At 39.8% G+C, this 21,104-nt stretch overlaps 2 protein-coding genes across 2 annotated transcripts in view; both read left to right on the forward strand.

Moving 5' to 3' along the window:
- eml2 (EMAP like 2) overlaps nucleotides 1-4,337 on the forward strand; it is a 32,234-nt gene extending 27,897 nt beyond the window's left edge. The window contains 6 exon segments of the mRNA XM_063492779.1: nucleotides 13-101; nucleotides 215-312; nucleotides 601-688; nucleotides 852-947; nucleotides 1,201-1,331; nucleotides 2,722-4,337. Of these exon segments, the coding sequence (XP_063348849.1) occupies nucleotides 13-101; nucleotides 215-312; nucleotides 601-688; nucleotides 852-947; nucleotides 1,201-1,331; nucleotides 2,722-2,847 (628 nt within the window). The 3' untranslated portion in view covers nucleotides 2,848-4,337.
- Nucleotides 4,338-20,290: 15,953 nt separating this feature from the next.
- The window catches only part of gpr4 (G protein-coupled receptor 4), a 55,021-nt gene continuing 54,207 nt past the window's right edge, over nucleotides 20,291-21,104 (forward strand). Inside the window, exon 1 of the mRNA XM_063494178.1 lies at nucleotides 20,291-20,501. The gene's annotated coding sequence lies outside the window, so the exon portion shown is untranslated. The remainder of the gene's footprint in view (nucleotides 20,502-21,104) is intronic.

The raw sequence follows: 21,104 nt of genomic DNA on the forward strand, positions 1-21,104 counted from the left end.
TGTGTGTTGCAGGTGGTTGGTGCTGGACACTGACACTCGGGATCTTGTTTCTATGCACACAGATGGCAATGAGATCATTTCCAATGTCAAGTACTCTCCGGGTAAAACATCATCTGCTCACCTAACTGACACAGATCCATAAAATGTTAAAGTTCAGACAAAATTTCATATTTCAGTTCATTGATTTTCTGCTAACTTCACTTTGTGTCTGCAGACGGTAACTTCCTGGCTGTCGCTTCCCATGATAACTTTGTTTACATCTATGCTGTAACTGAAAACGGCCGAAAGTACAGCCGTGTGGGGAAATGCACTGTAAGTAGATGCTCGCATGGAGCGCCAGTTGTAAATGTCTGTTTGTAAGTGAATTCCCATTCTTACAGTGATCCCTTTTCATAAAATCAGATCGCTAGTGTCTGAAGGCTTAAGTAGTTTACTGAGGTTGAAAAGTGAATTGTTATATTGCTGTTCTTTGGATGAGAATTTCACTCAAAATTAACATCAATAGTATTAAAAGAAAGTTTTAACAAAAAATGAAAAAGCGATGATGAGTTTGAGTCACTGAGTTCAATCGTCACTCTGCATGATCTGCCTCTTCCCCAGGGACACTCCAGCTTTGTTACCCATGTGGACTGGTCGAAAAGCAGCCAGTACCTTGTCACCAACTCAGGAGACTACGAGATCCTCTTCTGTAAGTCATACTTCATGTCTGTTCATGTGCATTTGTAGCTCACCCTTTGATTTTACTGTCAATATAAGAATCTGGTAAAATATGGAAACTCATATCACTGACATCTCAAAGTTATGTTCATATGTCAAGGAATCTTTTGGGGGGGGTTTTCTTCGGTTTTTAGGGGAGGCATCCAGTGGTAAACATGTGACCAACATGGACACAGTGCGCAACCTGGAGTGGGCCACCTCCACCTGCACTCTGAGCTTCAACACGTTTGGTAGGTTGATAAAACTTTTTTAAATTCATCTATTTTATCACACTAGTATTTTGCAATGTTTGCCTGAAGCAAGCGTAGCTTTCACACAGTCGTTTCTTCTTGCGAATTTGTTTTGATGGAGAAGAGCACGGTGTTTTTATGTGGCCGCAGCTAAAAAAACATGAAGTGACTGAAGATGCTGTTCCACTGTCTTCGTCGCCCTCGTGCTAACTCTGCCGCTGGCGCTTTCTTTTTGTTTTTTTGTGTCTTGCAGGAATCTGGCCAGATGGAGCAGATGGCACAGACATCAATGCTGTGTGCAGGTCACATGATGGATCCCTGCTGGCCTCTGCTGATGACTTTGGCAAAGTGCACTTGTTCTCCTTCCCCTGCTCTCAACCAAGGGTCAGTCATGTTAACTCACGGTGACAAACACAAAGCACATCAGAGCCGGGGTCTGCGTGTTTGTATGCTCGTGTTGAAATTTGTTCCACTTCGCAGACACGCTAACTTTCAACACTGCCAGAACTACGTAGCTATGGTGTTTGTCTCTCAACTGCAATGTGATTAAGTTTTAACAAACACTGGGAAACCCAATGAAAGCTCAGCAGAAATAACAGAATACCTTATCATTATCAGGCCTGTAATGTGCACAATGTCTGCCAGGTGTTTATATTGTGCTCACAAACCGTTGCAGGCTGTTAGACACCTTTTTTACAAGTTTTCAGTTAAAGCCTTTTAAACTGGGGCTGTAAACTAAATTGTCCATTAAGACAAACTGGCTGCCATTAGCACAGAAAATCACAAGCTGTAAAAAGTTACAACATATTTTAAACAGATTTGGAATGAAAATGAGTGTTTAGTGGCTTAAACCAGACAGTTGTGTTTCATGAACAGCTGGTACGAATGTAAAAACCCTACATTAAACATTTGTTTTTCATTGCTAATAGCCTTCATGATTATTGAAACTTAGAAGGTTCATGAGGTGATTTATGTGACGAAGAAGGTTAACGTTGTTTAAAGAAGATAATTTTCTTCTCCAGTAATTTATATTTGGTATTATTGGTATTGGAGCTCTGTTCCTGTAGCTTCCATGCAAATAAATCTAAAGCTGCAATAAGAGCCCCCGTCAAGAGGAGACATGGATTCATAGATTAAATAAGTCAGACTCCTATTGAATCAATGGAGTTGAGGTGGAGATGGGTTGCAAAGTGGCCTGCAGGGGCAGCAGCAGCTCTAGCAAGACTACAGCAGCTGAAATAACTTCCCAAATGAGATTGTTGAACTTTATCTGAGTAAGATGTCACTGTGGCTATGATGCACACAAATTTACGCATGCATAAACAAGAAAGAGTATCTTTGCTTGAGTCACAGTTCAAATAAAACTTTTGTATCTTGTACCTGGTTCAGCACCTCAGTTCATCCTGAGTCTGGAAGGATCAGTTTTAGCTCCTCCTTCTTTAGGTCAACTTTCTTATGATTGGCTGCCCCTGACAAAAGGGAAGGGTTGAACTGCAGGTGATTGGGGATTATTCTCCACAGCCAGAGATGTGTGTTTAAGATCACTATATTATCATTTGCTCTCCATGACATCTTACAAAGCAAAGAGCAGGATGAAACCGAGCATTTAGTGCAGTAATGTATCCACCAGGTTAACAGTGTATATAGTTTATACATCCTTCAAATAAAGAAAACCATGACACTTTCATTTAAAATTCCCAAACGAGCATGTTGTTCACTTTTAATTAATTACTCCTTAACTCTTTTTTTTGTCCTGCTTTGCTTTGTTATCCAGGCTCCGAGTCAAGAATACGGTGGCCATAGCAGTCACGTGACCAACGTTGCCTTCCTGCACGATGACAGTCACCTGATCTCCACTGGTGGGAAGGACACCAGCATCCTGCAGTGGGTGGTTGCCTAGGCAAAATTATACACCTGCATCTCTGACTTCCACTGGAATCCTGTCTGACCCTCGTCACATCTTCTTCACCTCATCTTTATCCTCCTGCTACCACAGGGCAGCACCTCCTCTGTGCCTACTGGAATTTAAAAAAGTAAAGAAAAGAAAAAATGCACCACCATAACTTGAGAAACCCAGAGATGTGACACCAAATGAGTATCACTGGAATAGTTTAAGGTGTACTGCTGTTTCTTATAGACTGTAGAGAAATTACTTGTTGTAATGGAGGAAATTACTAACTTTTACCATTAAAAAAAATCAACTACTGCAAATCCACCTCATCTGTTGACAGGGGTGACGAAACAATAAATCTGCAATTTTTGCATTAATACTAACTGGGCCTGAACTCTTTCAACCCTTTAAAGGGAAGTACATCTGTTCTAAATTACAGGCCTGTCAGCAAGGTTAGGATCATGTATACTGCAGTTTGTTAACCATTTTAAATGCATGCAACACATTGAGGGTGAAAGATATAATAAGATTTTAGGGTTTAACATGATGGTATTTTTCAGACGTCGGTTTCCATAAAGTGTACATTTCTTGAAACTTGTTTGGGGTGTATAAACTAACACAATACAAAAATAAAGGAGGCGTGAGATGCACTCTACTACACATTGAACTGAGGTGCTTAGATAATTTTTTTCATATCAAATTTAAACCAAATTTATTTAGTGCTGTAAAATATCCATGATTTGTAATAACAGAATTAAAACATGAACCTTTTAGGAGTACAGAATTTTTTTTCTCCCCCAGGAGTGTGGAGTAGATCCCTGTGAACATGCAGTGGTCTTTCCTACACCTGGAAAATCACAGATAAAATTTCAAACTTCTGCAAAGATTAAGTACAGCGACCCAATGAAGTTGTGATACTCTAAAACCATAAAGAGTGAGAAATATTGGCCTGCATTTGAGCAAATTAATATTGCATTAAATGGGTGAAATCTTCCTTTTAAAATGCTTATAATAACCCCTCTGCCTTCTTCTCTTCACTGTTACATCACTCAGCATTTCCATACTCTTAAGGTGCAGATTGTAAGTATAGTACAGATTGCTGTTGGAGATTGTAAACGGTACAAAGTGTCTGTTTTGTCCCGAGCCTTTTGATTTCTCCTTCCACCGCTGGGCTGCTGTGTTCCTGATTGTACTACTACTGTAAATGTGCTGAGATGGCACTAGATGGCGCTACAGCGCAAGAGAATGAGCATGACTGGGGCTCCCCTCCTCCTGTAGATGTCGTCTAAAAGGTCTTTAGAGTAAATATATATTATGCAGTATATCCGAGTGGCTGTGTTATTTTAATATTTAACTGTAACAACGATGGATGTTAGAATTATTATACTCGTGGCACTTTTAGTGATTGACAGCGAGGTAATGTAGGCTGCTGTGCCATGGAAGCTTGGGCTGTGCTTTGCCTTCTTTTGTTTTGTTAATAAAGTTTTTACCCAAATGCACATGATGCTTTTTTTCCCCTTTATTTCATCAGCCAAAAAGCCGAACATGATGCATTGATGTCAGTGATGTAAATGAATAAAAACTAACACACTATATTCACAAAAGTATTCACTGATCTGCCTTTGAATACATATGAACTTGACTGACATCCCATCTTGAATCCACAGGGTTTAATATAGCAGCTTCAACTCTTCTGTGAATCTCCAGAAGTGCATTTTATTCTTCCAGAAGCACTTCTGTGAAGACAGCTATTGCTGCGGACACATCAAACATGTCTCCACTCCAGTGGTGGTGTGCTTTACACCGCTGCATCCTGTGCTTTGCATTGCGCTTGGTGATGTAAGGCTTGGATGCAGCACCGTTCCATGAAGTTCCATGTCTACCCACTGTACTTGAGCTAATTTGAAGGCCACATGAAGTTTAGAAGTCTGTAGCGATTAACTCTCCAGAAAGTTGCAGACCTCCGTGATTTTACATTGCCTACCACAGCTGAGTCGCTGGCATTCTCAATCACTTTGTTAAAATACCACTAACAGTGGAATATTCAGCAGTGAGAAAAGTTCACGACTGGACTTGTTGCACAGGTGGCATCCTGTCACGGTATCACGCTGGAATTAAATGAGCTCCCGAGAGGGACCCATTCTTTCACAAATGTTGCAGAAGCAGTCTGCATGCCTAGTTACTTGATTTTATACATGTGTGGCCATGGAAGTGACTGGAACAACCATTTACTTGTGCTCCTTCCTGATGCTGCTGTCTGCTAAGATTGCCACATCTGTCACAGCTGTGGTCTTCTGTTCCTTTTCAGCCACCACTATGTGTGGTTGGTTGGCCAACAGATGCTTGTCTGTCTGGAACGAAGGTCCCTGTTGTTCTCAACCACCTTTGGGGGTGTCTTCCATCGGGACTAGGGTACTTAGTAGTCCGTATGTGGCACAGATGTTCATGTACACTATCCCAGTCACTTGGTTGTGCCTCTCAGTGTCATTTAGTGTTCACATAAACGAGCAACTAAATGCAACACATTACTCACCAAGCTCATGATATTAGATTTGCATACATTTTCATATGATTAATAACAGATGGAAAATATTTGACATGAATACTGGGATAGTTGAGAGGAATTCTAGGAAATACTGGTAATCAGTGATTACAGTGTTTATCCAACATTGTTATGATGTACAGCAGCAATTGTGCAGTTTCTTACTTTAAAAAGCAGGAAATGGGAACCCAAAGAAGATGATTCCAGTGTTTATCCAAAGAACAGCAGAATGTAATAAGCATAGTGACACTGCACTAGTGTTGTCATGATGGTCAAGATTACCTCTATTGGGTGACATATCCAATGTTCCCTACGTAAGAAGAAACAGGGCGCATTTATCAAACAGGCCCTGACTGCTGCTGGCAATAAATGTACTGCCCTCTTATGAAAAGTGCAGACCCCTTCCTCCATCTCCATTTCCATGTGGCTTAATGCAATCTTCTCTCACATGGATTCTAAAAAAAAAAGTTTAATCTCATTAGAAAACCCAGTCAGCATAGAGAACTCATGGTACTCTTTTCTGTGCTGGTAGGTTCTTAATCTTTATTTTTTTGTGGGTATGCATTTTCATTTTACTATTTTTACGTGTTTAAGGGTTTGTTTGTTTGTTTTGTGCATTTTTGTGTGTTTGCATTTTATTGTTTTTAGTTTTTCTCTTGTCTTAGATGTTATTAACTTGAGCCCCACTTTTACCTACCAACTGTTGCCCAGTAGGTGAGAGTGCAACCGGTCTTGAGAGATTTTTATTTTTATCAAGTCTTGTTTAAATTCCTTCTTTCATTGGATATATGGCACATATAAATATATAAATAGGGTCATAAAACTTCAAAGTTAAGATAATGAGTTTAATTGTACCAGCGAAAGAATTAAATTTGGACAGTTAGATAAAATCAACAGAAATTACAGTAGTTTGTATACAGTCATTTGATATACAACGTTTTTGCAGAACTCTATACTCTCTACTGAAAAAATTAAGTACGCCCGTAGAGGGAAAGTAGCAGCCAGGAACTACTAATGAAATGCACAAGATTCACTGATGATCAGCAAGTGTCACCACCTCTGTGTGTTAACACAATGCCATGATCCCAACAATTTCACCCCAAGGTCAGACCGTGCAATTCTCAGAGAATATTGCAAAAGCCCAAGAGCTCCATCGGAGACTCTCCAGGCCTTAGTTACCATGCTAAAGGTCATGAATGTAGTGGTTTACACATTCACTTAGCAAGTGAAAGGCTGCTGTTTTGGAGAGACAAATCCCTTTGGTGTTCAGGCAACAGCTGAAAGTGAGCATTATTTTTTATGATAGTAGAATAATTAGAAAATACTCTGAGCAAGTCATTTGACTTGCTTGGAAGGAGGAAGCCTCTTCTCTCTGAAGAAAGCATGAGAGCATGACTAAGACTGCAAAGGTGCATCTGAAGAAACCACAAGATTTCTGGAACAATGTCCTTTGGACAAGGTGGAAATGTTTGGCCAAAATACGCAGTGAGACAAAAAATAGAACATATCAGCTCTGTTTGTCAGGTCATATCAGTATGCTGGTAGTAGATATCAGCACAAACACCTCATACCAGCTGACAGCACGGTGGTGGAGGGGTGATGATTTGAGTTTGTTATGCAGCCACAGGACCTTAGCCGGTTGCATTAGACTGTAGCAGCGGACCATGAACTCCTCAGTATCCTAGTATTTTAGAATCAAACATGAGGCTTTCTGGCTGAAATGTTATTGTGACCCCTGAGGACATGAGTGCATAAATAAGTGTTTGAAAACATCCAGAATAATGTGAGAGTCTGATAAATTCATCCATGAAATTGTTAATTTAAGTTATTGCTGCTGGACTACGGATTTATGGCGTATACTTACAGTAGACGGTATAGTATAAGTATATCTGATGTGTCCTACATGAACATAACAGCTGACCTTATGGATTACTGAGGGCATTCACAAGATATATGCAACATATACCCAGCTCTACCCAATTAAATACAATAATACTTATGTTTCTATTTATATTTGTAGTTTATATTTGTTTTCATAACTCAACTGTGATATGACAACAAATATAATGAAATCATGAGGCCAAATGATCATGTGATGACTGTGATTTTAACTAGAAGGGTTCAAATAAGCTCAAGAACTGCAGGAATACATCCTTTCAGTCCTGCCTCATACATTTATTAAATCAACTTTTGGTTTTGCATCAGACCTGAACCTCACTCGCAAAAGTGAAGGTCTTCTAATTAATCGATTTCACTATCACATTGTATTTCCTGCATGCTCTTTAGTCTTTATACAACACGAACTACTCTTCCGATCTGGTCTGAGGACCTTTGATTGTCAAAGATCCCTATCACCAGCAGGACTTTAGTTAAAACCACTTGAATTGCAGTCTTGAATGAGTATTATAGATTTCTTTTGTCCAATTACATTAGCATTTTGCCCGCCCCAGCTTTAACGCTACTGTAGAGCAATACTGGTGTGGACAAAGTGATTACAAAGTGAACTTTAGAAGCTGCAGACAAAATCAATGAAAGTCAGAAGCAGACACAAACTAATGACAGAATTAGCTTTTTGTAGCATGATTCGTGTAAAGACCCGTGAGCTGAAAATAGTTCTGTTTGAAACCAAATACTTAGAAAGCCTGTTTTAACTCAGCAAAATCGTAAAATGATTGAATAGAAAATACTGATACAGAGTTATTCGTGTTGTTATTTATTTGTCTTTTTAAGACTTATTCTTTCCCTTATATACTTCTATAGAAAAACTTTCACATGATCTTCTGTATTATTGATAGGGTACAATGTAAAGCGCCTTGAGGAAACTGTAGTTGTGATTTGGCGCTGTATAAATAAAACTAAACTGAATTCTGTAAACAAAGTAAAGCATCCCTACAGTCACTGATAACAGATCATCTTTTTATCTCTGGATCACTGCGGCCTGCTTTCTCATGATCAATCTGTGAGTATGTACTGTTCTGGTGGCTTCTTCTAAAAATGGCATTAGCTTCTCTGAAAACATTCAATTTTCTGGAGGGGCTGTAGCAGTAGGTGGTGGGGGTATTATTGATGTATGATTCATGGTTGGGGATGATTCATCGCTAATTCAGTTTTATTAAGATACCAGCAAGTGTTTTATTCTTGCTGAGCTCCCTCGACGGGGGACGCACATTTCCCATACGTGGAAAGGATGAGACCGAGACACACAAGACCCTAAACGTTAAAATAATAAACATCGACGTGTAGGAGGAGGGGGCATGGAAGAGACAGGAATGCTTGGGCTTATTAGAAGGACACGTTCGAAGACGGAAGATAAAATATTCCAAGTGTTTTAGTAAGCTTATTGTAGTTTACTTTGGGTCTGTACTCAAGGACAGGGTCGTGCATACTACAGGAAGAAACTGGAGCTACATGAATATGCATACCTGTTTACTTTAAATCCTTCCCACAGTTCAGTGCTAATGCTAATTCTGTGTTGACCGATCAGACCATGAAAATCTGTCTGTAGAGACATAATGTTTGCCCATTAACTGATTCATTATGCTTTCAAGGCACATTACTATGAACTGGTTGATGTATGTGAGTGTAAATAATTCACAGATGAACTGCACTGCCTTTCAAATGTGTCTTACTGATTAAAATAATTACTTTTAGTAATTATCAATCTTATCACTTGGCCCACCTGTGGAGGGTTCATGTGTTTTATGTGCAGCAGCAGCAGGAGCATCTGACTGACTCAAAGCTGTCTTATCTGAGTGCTCTGGATGTGGATTTCATACCAAAGTCATTTGTATGGGATACACAGCCAATGTCATTTTATACATACCACATTTCCTCCAGAGGTTTAGAGAGTGAGAAAGCTGGACCCAGATGTGCTATACAGAGACTGGCTGTGACCAACAGCAGTTTCATCTTAGACACACTCTGATGTAAGGGTCTGAAGATGTTCAGCTCTTGTGGATGAAAGAGACAAACAGAGATGAGGGTTATATGTACGTTCTTAATCAATGAGCATGCTTCAAGATACTCGTGCTGATTGTGTTTCCCACTGACACCTCGTCTGTGACACAGGAGGTGGAGCAGGTCATCTACTAACTGCAAGGTTGGTGGTTAGTTCTCTGGCTGGCCTCTCTTGTCAGCATGCCAAAGTAGTCTGAGCCTTGAGTTTCTTCTGATGGAGTCATCAGCATGTGTGAATGCCTGAATAACGCTCTTGTAGAATAGAAAAGCACTGCATAAGAACCAGCCTGTTTACCATTTGGGTTTCAAACCTGGGGTGAAACAGAATTGATCCTGTGTAGGTGTCCTGTACTGGTAAAATGTTGACAGCAAACATCAAAAATAGAAAATGACAGACTGCACACAAATAAACTCCAGGGGCCTTCTCTGCTTCAGTGAAACTTGAGTCATTAATTTCCTTAAAAGGCCGATTCAGTTCATGAGCACAAAATAAGGTTAGGTCTCAATGTCTTCCTTAAGGTCACCTTTGGTTTGTGTCCTCTGGTGTCCTTCCTTAGAGATACATGTAAGGTAAGGGCTGAAAACTGGAGTTGGTTGGAAGCTGCTTCCTATTTTCTTAAAGTGGCAGTAGATGTGAGTGTGAATGGTTATCTCTGTTGCCCAGTCACAGATTGACAACATGTTCAGGGTGTAACTCACCCAAACAGATAGGCACACACCCTCTGTGACCCCAGTTGGATAAAATATTTAAGGAAATTAGGAAAATGGTCGAACTGCATGGCTGCAGTTTAGCCGTAGGAGACAGAGCCATCTGTGTCTCGTGATAAACACTGGAGAGACTAGCACAACTATATTAGCAGATTTAATGCAAATCAGGGAAGACATGGGCTGCAATTTATTGATTTTCAGTCTGGTCTGGTTGGCCTTTTCTTCACTGTGACAGCAGAACAATGGAGAGGTTGACTGGAGAGTGGAGTTTAATCCAACCATACCACTGGTGTCTGTCTGCTGGGACCAACAGAGCAACAATATACTTAAATTAGGTCAAAAAAGCGGAGCAGACTGACCTCGAGACAAAACTGCAGAAACCAACAATCACTTAATCATCTGACATCACAAAACTAATTCATCCAAACAAATGTAAGTTTTGCACCACTTTACACCCGCACTGTTGGGTCCGAGAAACAAATGTGAAGGAGTTACTTAGAAGACATAAGTCACACAAAAACATGAAAAATGTGACATTTTTCTGATGGGAAACAAGTCGTGAGAACAGAGAATAGACGGAGCCGTTCTCAGAGACCCTACAAAATGACACAGGATGGAAGATTCTGACAGTCTGGGGTCTCGTCCGCAAATGATACAACCCTGAGGCTACAACACTTGCACACATACAGACACACATGCGGACCATTTCAGTAAAACCACACTGACTCACAATTCCCGATCATTTACACAAACCCTGGCCTAAATAGATCATCACCTCCATATTATTTCTTCTTTCGTGTCCTCTTCCTGTTTTAGTTGCACAATGTTTTTACTGGGAGATTTCACAATTTATGCCAGAGAATTAAATGCTTGGAGAGACGCATTCTTATAGTATTCGTTTTCTATAGTCATTACAGAGTAAAATCTGCATTTACTTCATGTGATTATTGGGGGGAGTCGAGGCAATGTGGTTGGAAGTTGACTAAAAACATTCCAAGGAATTTTAAATACAGCATTTTAAAATAAATCATGTCTTTCTTGTCCTCAGAGATTTCATAATTTGTTGCAGACAATCAGAGACTTGAGGAGGACTCTAAATGCTCATATCTACTATAGTTTAAATTAGCCTCGCTACGTTCAGGACTGTCTGTGATCAGTATTTCACCCAGCACCGCAGATGAACTCTATGACAGACATTTAAAACTTGCAAAGTTTGTGCTTTATGCTTTTTTAGGTAACACAGGTTAACAAGTGTGTGTTTCCCTGTAAAGAGCAGAAAGACTTTGGACTTTGTTTCAACAAGTATAATTCCATGTAATGCTATTATCGCGCATTAACAAAACATCTGGTGGTGATATTTAAAAAGTCTGTTTCAGTTTCGTTTGGCACAAAATTCGGCTTGTGACAAATTTAACTGGAAGAGCAAATTTGCAACAAGATTATTATAAGATAATTTGTTGATGTGTGATTCACATCAGTGGTACTGACATTCTGCAGCACAGTCATCTGACGCACATAAGAGTCAGAGATTGGTTAACTATTAAGCATTTAGAAAAGTACTATACTATACATGTTTTGGCAAGCAACAAGCCTACATGATTAATAAGCGTTACCTAACTGGAAAATAAGGATAATTAAAAATAATCTATCTAAAAGCTTTATATCTATCACTAATTCAGAGCTTGTAATTTTTATTTTATTTAGATTTTTTTGTATAAAACTGTAAGTACTAAATCACATATCACTTACTGGAAGCTTTTTAGCCGCTCACACGCTGAACTCTTGCACCGCTCGACTGTTTACCATCCGTGGATCTGTTCCGGTTTAGTTACTGGAGGGTCTGCCAAGATGCTGTGTTTGGCCTTATCAAAACATCAATTAATATTCCAGACACAAAACAATAACAGACACAGACTGAGCAGGAGGGTGTCAGATAATCAAAACATGATAAAAGTGACATAATATGTCATAAAATTAGCGCATGAAATGTTGGTGTGTGTTCAAATACTGACATGCTCTTTCAATTTGTTTACTGCATCATTTAGGAGGAGCAACGCTACCCATCTTTACCTCAAGAAACTGTTCTTCACAAGGACGGAGAGCAGGTAGTTGTGTTTGAAAGAGGCAGAGGGATAAATCTAAGGAGTGAGGAGGAGAAGACATAATGGAGCTGGGAAGAGGAAGAGCTCATGGAGAAGGCCGATAATGCAGAGCATATCGAGCTCTCCATTCTTTACCACCGGGGTGTCTGAGCTGCTGCTGACAGCCTGTTGAGCAGTGTGTTGATGTATGGGGTGTTGCTTAATAACAGCAGTCTGTCTGCTGGTCAACCCGCAGAGCGGAAAAACCCCGCAGGAGTCATTTTATGTACTGTAGGATTCAAGTGGCTGCATAAAAGAGTCACGCAGCACTTGTCTTCTATTCTAACTACTATGTACTGTAAGCATCTGTGCAGCTTTATGGCTGCAGGGGCAGATTGCACGTAATCCTCAATCGATACCGTTTTGTTGTCATGTAGAATTTGTAGATTTTTTTCGGTACTTTGTTGTTGTGAAAGGCAAACAGAGTATAGAGCACAGGCGGCTTTGACATGAAAATAGCTCCAAAACATAAAACACTTTTCAATAGGATGTAATATGTTAGTCAAAGCAGGAGTTTGGAGGTCAGGTCTGCTTGAACTTGAGCTGTGTGAACCTAAACAAGACTAAACACAAAAAAACAACATAGTTAGCATTTTCCAGCAATGCATTCACATTTATTTTGCACGAAGCCTTAAAGCTTCAAAAAGATCCAGACTTACTGTGCAGCTTGGTACTGAGTTTTGCATTATAATAATACAAACATTGCATGTTAATATGCTCACATACTGTCTTCTCGAGTCCTGTTCTTCCATAAATGCATTCATGCCCTCAATTGTCACCATGATGACCATGAGGTGGAGAGGGCCTCATTGTGATTCATTGTGTAGCTAACAGACAAATTATTTTAAGACATTTCAGGTAAAACCACACATCATCTTTGTTGTGCTGTTAGTGGTAATGCATTTTAAGCTGGCATCTTCACTGCATGAATTTAGAATAATAAGTGGTCAGGTGTTTAGGGTTCAGAAAGTGGAATGTGGCACTCACACTTTCTTTTGGTTAAGGTTCCAGACTATAGAAGCCTCAAAAATGTCTGTCAAATTTCATGCCACTGCATCTCATTAAGATATTGTCAGTCAGGTCAAAGTTTGTAATGATCAGTCAACTGACTCCATTTCCTCTATATGTAACATGGGCCAAAGTGGTAGACTCAAATTTCCCACTCAAATATATGGCTTTTCCAGGGCTACAGATGATTATGCTGTATTACAGAAGAGTTTTGTTCCAGGCTCACCCACCTCACTGAAAATACACCAGGTTTTCCTGAAAAATGCTGTGGACTGGCCCGAGATGAAGAGGAAGCTTTAATCTCTGCAGGGTGTTTATTTTGTCTGTGTTTCATGGTGATCTGGATCCACTCCAGTGTTTGGGAGACTCCACCTGTCTCAACAGAGCTGGTACTGCTCAAGGGTGTGACACATGCGGAGAAACTAAAGTACATGCTGATGTGAGCACTTTAGATAACATAATGCCACGACAAAAGCACACAAAGTTGGGAAGGGAATGTTCAACCGGCACAGTTTAGCAGGGAACATTACTCATACAATGGAAGATAGTTGTGGAGAAAAGATTCAGTCCTCTTATTAATCTGCAACGTCACCAATCTTGTGACGTTATAAATAAAACGAAATAAAAGCTGCAAACATTGTCCAAAAGATTTTTTGGCCTTCTCAGTTTCAGGATGCAGTTTATGTGAAAACACGATTCAACAATAGTGATTATTTAACATTTTTACAGTGGATGAAACAGCTGCTTATTGGGGTCAGACTGAGAAAACAGTGGCCACGTAACATCACCAGTGATGACTCAACTGAGTGAAATGCTGGTCACTTCACTAAAGATGCACATCATTCAAGCACAGCAAGATTTCTCATTTAGCTGCTCATACCTGTATTTTTCCAGCTGCGACATCCACCCCACTGCTCGAAAGTCAGAGGTCATTAGAAAAGAGCCATGCTTTTTAAAGAAAATCGTTGGATTGCATTTGAGAATAATAGATTTGACTAGTTGAGTATCTGGAGCATCAGTTTGATTAAAGCTGCCAAAAAAAAGGAAACAAAAAAACATCTTTTCAAAAACAAAATGCTGTTATATCGGGGGAATTGCCAGAGTAGTTTTAAAACTGCCTAAATTCACAGAACAGCACAGTGTACCTCTGACCAAGAAGGAAAGTCCATCAGACTCTCAGTTTGAGAAACAGACATCTCACAGTTCCTCAGCTGCCAGCTTCATTATATAAATGCAATCCATAAGAGACATATTCTGCTACATTGTGAAGGAAGTAGCACACTGTTGCATGAAATCTTCAGTTTTTAGTCATTTTTATCCACACTCAGCTGCCATAAGGTCGCACTGTTGATGAATGGGTCCGTTTTCATACATAAGGCACCCTGGATTATAAGGCGCATTAAGTGAAACAAAACAGTCAGATAAGTCAAACTTTATTCAACTCATTCTTCTTGCTTCCTCCACTTCCGTACCATTGATTCATTAATGTTGAATTCTCTGGCAGCTGCTCTATTCCCATGTTGTTGCAGTATATTAATGACTAACCTCTTATTGTGGATGGATGATCTCAGTTGTTTTCCTGACTGAGGTTTGGTCTCTTTACAGCATCCTGCCATGCGACTGCATTTGTCCCTAACCATCGGGAACCCTCACGTTAACTTTTATCGAGTGGAAAATAGTTAGCGTTCATCCTCCAGCTTCACTGTGTTTATGTTATGCTAACATAGCTGTGTTGCTAGCGATCACGTAGCACATCATTATATATCAGCTAGTCCAACTTCAGTAACCTTACAAAAGTCACTGCTGTTTAGTTTTCTGTCTTCATTTATGTTGGAAGTGATAGCAGAGCAGTACATTTTAATTTTTTCAGAAATCTCTCAGTCAGAACATGTTATATTATGTTTAGGTGGAAACTAGCGAGCTAACTTCCTGCTAACTTCTAACTCCGTTAAATGTAATAAATTCTGTTTTCCTTGGATGCCTGGATGTTAAACTTAATTGTTACACCTGGTAAAGCAGCAACGCTGATCATTTTATTAATGATGAAAGGATTTAGACAGTTTTTAACTCTCAGTGATGCCACAATGTTCGTTTGACTTTGGGACCTGAAGTGGACGGAGTTTAGGACCCAGATTACTCCGCGAGGCTCCTGACTACGGCAGCTGTAATGTTCCAACAATCCATCAAGCAGTGCGGCTTCATAGCTTACCAAAGTCATACTAAAACATTTTTTGACAGATTTTTGAGCGCCGTGTACCACATAAACTCGGTTTGAGGTCAGTAAGCACAACCAGAATTCATACATAAAGGTTCATACATAAGGCACACTTGATTTTTGAAAAAATAAAGGATTTTAGGTGCGCCTTATAGTGCGTAAAATACGGTATTTAAAATTGTCACTTCTAAAATTACTACAATTTTCAGCCCCTGCTAATGTGATTAATTACACTTTTAAAATTACAAACTGGAAGAAGACTGGAACGAAGGTTGCTGAAAATGAGCCTCTGTACACCCATGTAGATAATACCATCAACAGTTTATGTAAATGTTTATTAGAAATGTTTAATATTTATATAATAAATTATGAATATTACAATGCTTGTGCAACAGCTGACTTACTTAGTATACTGTTTATACTGTTTTTATGCAAGACAGTATACAGTTGGTATAAAGGCTGAATTCAGTGAATGAAGCTAAGCATCATCGCCTTAAATTCAAATTAATCTCTGCTGGATTTACCCTAACACTGACCATAAACGCCACAGATGCTCTATGGAATGGCTTTTATTCAGGAGGTAGAGCTGGTCATCTACCACTCAGAAGGCTGGGCAAGATACTAACCCTCCAGGTTGTTCGCCGATTAATCCATCAGAGTGTGAATGGGTGAATGAGACAAGTTGTATGAAGTACTTTGAGTACTCAAAGTAGAAAAGCAATGTATAAGAACCAGTCCATTTACCATTTACCAGTCCAACACAGTGCATTTCTGTAAATTTGCCACAGTACAGCAAGCTAACCTGTGGATCCTGCACTAAACTGCTGAGTATTCTGATGCAACCTGTGAATAACACAAAGTTCATATACCTTAGTTTGTTTTGCAGGATGCTTCACCAATCTTTGATTTAAAGAACTGGGATATTACACGTAAGTTTTAAATTTCCACTGAGCAGTCCCTACCTCTAAATATAACTGCTCTTGTCCGGTCTTTCTTACATCTTTCTCCCTCTCTGTGTGAAGTTAGCTCTCATTCTTTTGTCTGCTTGGGAACTACAGCAACTGGACCTTTAGCTAACAGATACACTGTGATGTTTGATGTTTGATGTTGATGTTCGAAGGCGAATAGTGAATAATAATATCTTCTCTCAGCTTAACTATAAGCTCTTTTTTGGTGCTTGAAGTTTACAGAATGTTATTTCATTTCACCAATTTTCCCTGTAACCAAATATAATTTTTGCCTTTTCAATGCATTCAATATTTTAAAAATCTGTGATTGCATTTTGTTGTCTTCTGACTTTGGAGCGAGCGTGTACACTGCTTCATTATTCTTAGGTAGATAAACAAAGATGTTATAAAGGTCTGGGAGCATCTTGCAATGTTTATAGCAACAGATAACGGGAAAAACAGTGGGATCAACCATGTAAATAAACAGAGTTGACTGCTGGGAGGCGTTTTACAGTAACAAGCCTGGTTTTAACTTATTTCTGTTTACATATTACACACGAACATCTTCACAAGAAATTCGATTGACTTTCAGTGTAAGACATACAAAGTTGTGCTTTTAGTGTTTTAAGTCACCTTTCCCTAATGAATATAATTCCGATATGCACGATGCTTATTAGCACCTGTAATCTTTTATATGAAACCCACACAAAGAGCTTTAAAGTCTATTTAAAATTTTAATTGCTTATTTGTGCAAAGTTAAATCAGCTGCACCAATCAACGGGTGGCATGTCAATGCAATTTTATCTTTTATTTACTTCTGCCCGACGAGTCAATTGAACCAGAAAAGAGGCCATGTTTCCAGAAAACAGTTCAATCACAAATGATATTTACTTTTTGACAGCAGTTAGATGTCATTAATTTTCTCACCATGCGGTACATCATTTCTCATAAAGATTCAAAATACTCTAAAGAGTTCCCCACAGGAAATCATTTTAGTACTGAAGCACCAGATTATTCACGTTTACAGCTTTACAGGGTTAGAATGACAAGAATGCCCTCCACCGTGTTCGTGGTGTTTCACCCAAAAAGTAGATTTGATGTTGACACTCTTGATAAGCATTTGACAGGCACTGCAGAAGGAGTGAGGGTGCACAGAGACATCCTCCCACATCTTTCACACATGTTAATCATCAAACACAAAATACATGGAAGCCCACGTAGCAACGCACAGACATCAGTTTGTGATTTCCCACATCTCCAGACTGTAGAAGGGACACGAAATTGCCTGTTATAAGAGACCAGAGAACAGTCCTGTTATTGCACAAAATGACGACGGCCTGCAGTAAAAATTTCCTACCTCCACACACACACAAATAAAAGCTTCTGTGACTGTAACGTAAAATAAACTGAGGATCACCAGCGCTCTTCATAAAATCGTCTCTTTGTAAAAAACTTGTAAACAAGAACAAGAACAGTGCTTCAGTCTTGTTCAGCACAAACCTTGAACAGATGCAAGAACAATCACAGCAGCACTCCGTCAGACCTGCATGGTGGTTTGGCTAGATGAAAGCCACTCTTGAGTAAATGACATATGACAGCCCACTTGGAGATTGCCGAAAGTAACTCAAGAGGCATGAAGACAAAAGATTCTCAGTTATAATGAGCCAATAAAAAAATCAGCTTTTCTTTAAGCAGAACTCCAAACAGCTCTCTGATACAGACTCCTGCAGTGAATCTTTGTAGAGCCTAACTGGGAGTTTATGGATCGGCAGGAAATCTACCATGTAGCTCCTCTGAAACCCTACGCCGTAACCTGACGTGCATCTCCCTACAAATTTAATTACATGTCACATTAATGCAGTCTGCATCTAATGTGATTGGTCTGTTCAGTGTTGTCAATTTGTCCTGTGTGTTTCTAGCGCTGCAGTTTTTGAAGTTGTCAGTGACGGTAACAATCATCATCTCACTATAGGAATATTAATCATAGCATCAGTGTAAGGACTCACAAATGCCAGCATATTACTGCGGAAACTATCAGAATACACAAATGCGATTGGCCCCGAAACCCCCCCCAAAACTGACCACAACAAAGAGCCGGGATTGAGAGGGGAAAAAGTCCCGGCTTTTTATCCCACGTAAACAGCTGACGTTGTAGCATTTATGCTTGTGTTGGTGCATTTTGTTTTAATTACCTTGTGGTCACGTCCAGGTGTTTTTATGTGTCCCGTGAGACACACGAGAAAAGAAAATATAATGCCAGGACTTTTTTTCCCCTTGGAGTGGAGTGGATGCCCACTCTTTGTTGTGGTTAGTTTGTTTTGGGGGGCTGCAGACATATTTGTGCATTCTCTCACATCCATTCCGGTAGATTTATCAATCTCCTTCCAGGAATATGCTGAGATTTGTGAGTCCTGATCGGGACTATTTAATGGAGCTGTCAGTAAAACACATATAAGAGTTTCAACCAAACTGACAAACTGACACATTCACGACAATTCTCAATGGTTTGGCATTTCGTATCAAATTGTATTGCATTGTGTGGTATTGTGTGGTATCATATCATCATATCCTAGTCTATGACATCACATCATATTGTATCACATTAGGTCATATTGCACTGTATAGTATGATATGTTGTCACATGACATCGCATCATATTTCATTGTGTTACATGGTAATGTGTCTCATTGTGAGGCATCTTACAGTATTGCACTATATTATCTCATATTGTTTCACATTGCATCATACTGTCTTGCATCATATCATGTGAAGGAGTTGTGGCAGACAGGTGTGCCAAACTGGCAAGTGAGATTTTTTCTTTTTTTACTCCAAGATCCTTTGAATTGAAGATTATTTAACTGAATTTCATGAGTGGGACAACACCACACACATTCTCGGTCTATATATGAGCCCCCTGTATTGCAAGCTGTTTGTTTTCGTTTTATGCCCCATCCCAGCCCCCTTTTTCAATTCATTCACCTCTCATTAGTGCATGGGGATCTGCACATCCCGAGAGCTGCTGCCAGTCGCCTCAAAGGCCTTCCCCAAACCACAGCCTCAACTCATGCTCAAGCCATCTACCTTTATCAGAACACACTGTTAACAATCACACAGAGAAGCCCCAAACTAAGCTTTAATTAATTTTAATACTGGGAAAGTTAAGCCATACTCAAGCCCAAACATTGGTACATTTCAGAAAAATCACACCGCCATATTTTACACTGTTGACTGTTTCCAAATGTAGCACATGGGGGGAAAGGTGTTCTTCAGACAGAGGATAGAAAATGCAGGTGGAAGTATGTGTGAGTTTATTAGTGATATTATTCAAAACCATGGGCTACACATCCTGCAAACTTTGTACTAAGGAACCGCTAAGTTAAAAAACTGGCTAATTTCAGACACAGCTGAAGTGGACGTGCGGTCTCACATGCCCTTCTGCTGGGTGATGTTCAGAAAAGGTCAGGGCAGCAGTGCATGTGTGAAAAAAGCATTAGACAGACAGACAGAGGTAAAAAAAAAAACAAACCCAGACACACTCCAAAATTTATAAATAGCAAGGTGAAAGGTCATAAGTTGCTGCTTTTTATATATATCAACATATGCCACAACCTGAGGGACCGGGAATGACACACAACAACACAGGCATGCAGGCACATCCGCACACACACACCACACAAGCCTGCTGCACTTTATTAATGTATGAATCTATAATGTTAAGATCTCAATTTTCTGTGGACTATTGTCTAAATTATATTTTGCTCGATAATATTACTTATTTAAATGTTTCATGTAATAAAGGCGCATTGAAGCGATATAACAGAGTACAAGACGAGAGAGAGAGAGAGAGAGAGGGAGGGAGGGAGGCGGAACTTAGAGTCTCACTTAGTGACGGTAACTCTCTCTCTGGCTCACTCTCTCCCTCTCACCCCGTCTGTGTGTGCATGTGTGTGTTTGGGTGTGTGTGTGTGTGTCTCAGTCTGCCGGCTGTTGTCGCTGTGCTCACACTGTTTGGTACTTTCACAGCCACTGTACCATCTGTCCGAGCATTTTTCGCGGAGGTTGAATGAAATTAAACGAGTTTTTGTCCCCCTATCTGGATAGTCTCCTTTTTTGGGAACTGACTCCAAGACTGCGGGAACCTAAACGTGAGTACAGCATCGCCTCGTTTAATGACAAGCGTCTATACCGCTGTATTTGCGCTTTGCTTTAAATGCAAGTGAAACTGTCTTCTGCAACAGAAAACTAGAACTGAGCTCGGTCGTTGAGGATTTTTCCTGATAGATCATTAGATCACTGTTTTCACATCCTGTAACACAGACATCGCGACAAAGTTTAGCGTCTGTATTAAATAGTGATATAAAAAAACTAGAATTATTGATGCACATAAATAAAAAAAGGGAGATTTTACTATTCATATTCACGGTTTTTTGCTGTTTCCTTTTATTGTCAACTTCCCAACATCCCATCCATATCTGGGTGTTATTTTTTGTGCTCACATTAACCTGTTGTCAAATTGCATTACTGTAGCAGCGGGAAATCAGCTGAGCTGGCACCACTGACATTGCGGTACAGTAGGCACTAGTGTCCCTGCCACAGCTCCAGGGGTAATGAGTGCAGACAATTAATAAATTATCAGATTGAACGATTAAATCGGCTGCTTGTGTCACTGAATCCCTCCAGCTCCATATTACTCTGGGAGCGACCATGCACTGTTTGTGATGTTGCAGAAGCAGCTTGGGCACTGTCAG

The sequence above is a fragment of the Pelmatolapia mariae genome, linkage group LG14 (assembly GCF_036321145.2).
Source record: "Pelmatolapia mariae isolate MD_Pm_ZW linkage group LG14, Pm_UMD_F_2, whole genome shotgun sequence".
Lineage (NCBI taxonomy): Eukaryota > Metazoa > Chordata > Actinopteri > Cichliformes > Cichlidae > Pelmatolapia > Pelmatolapia mariae.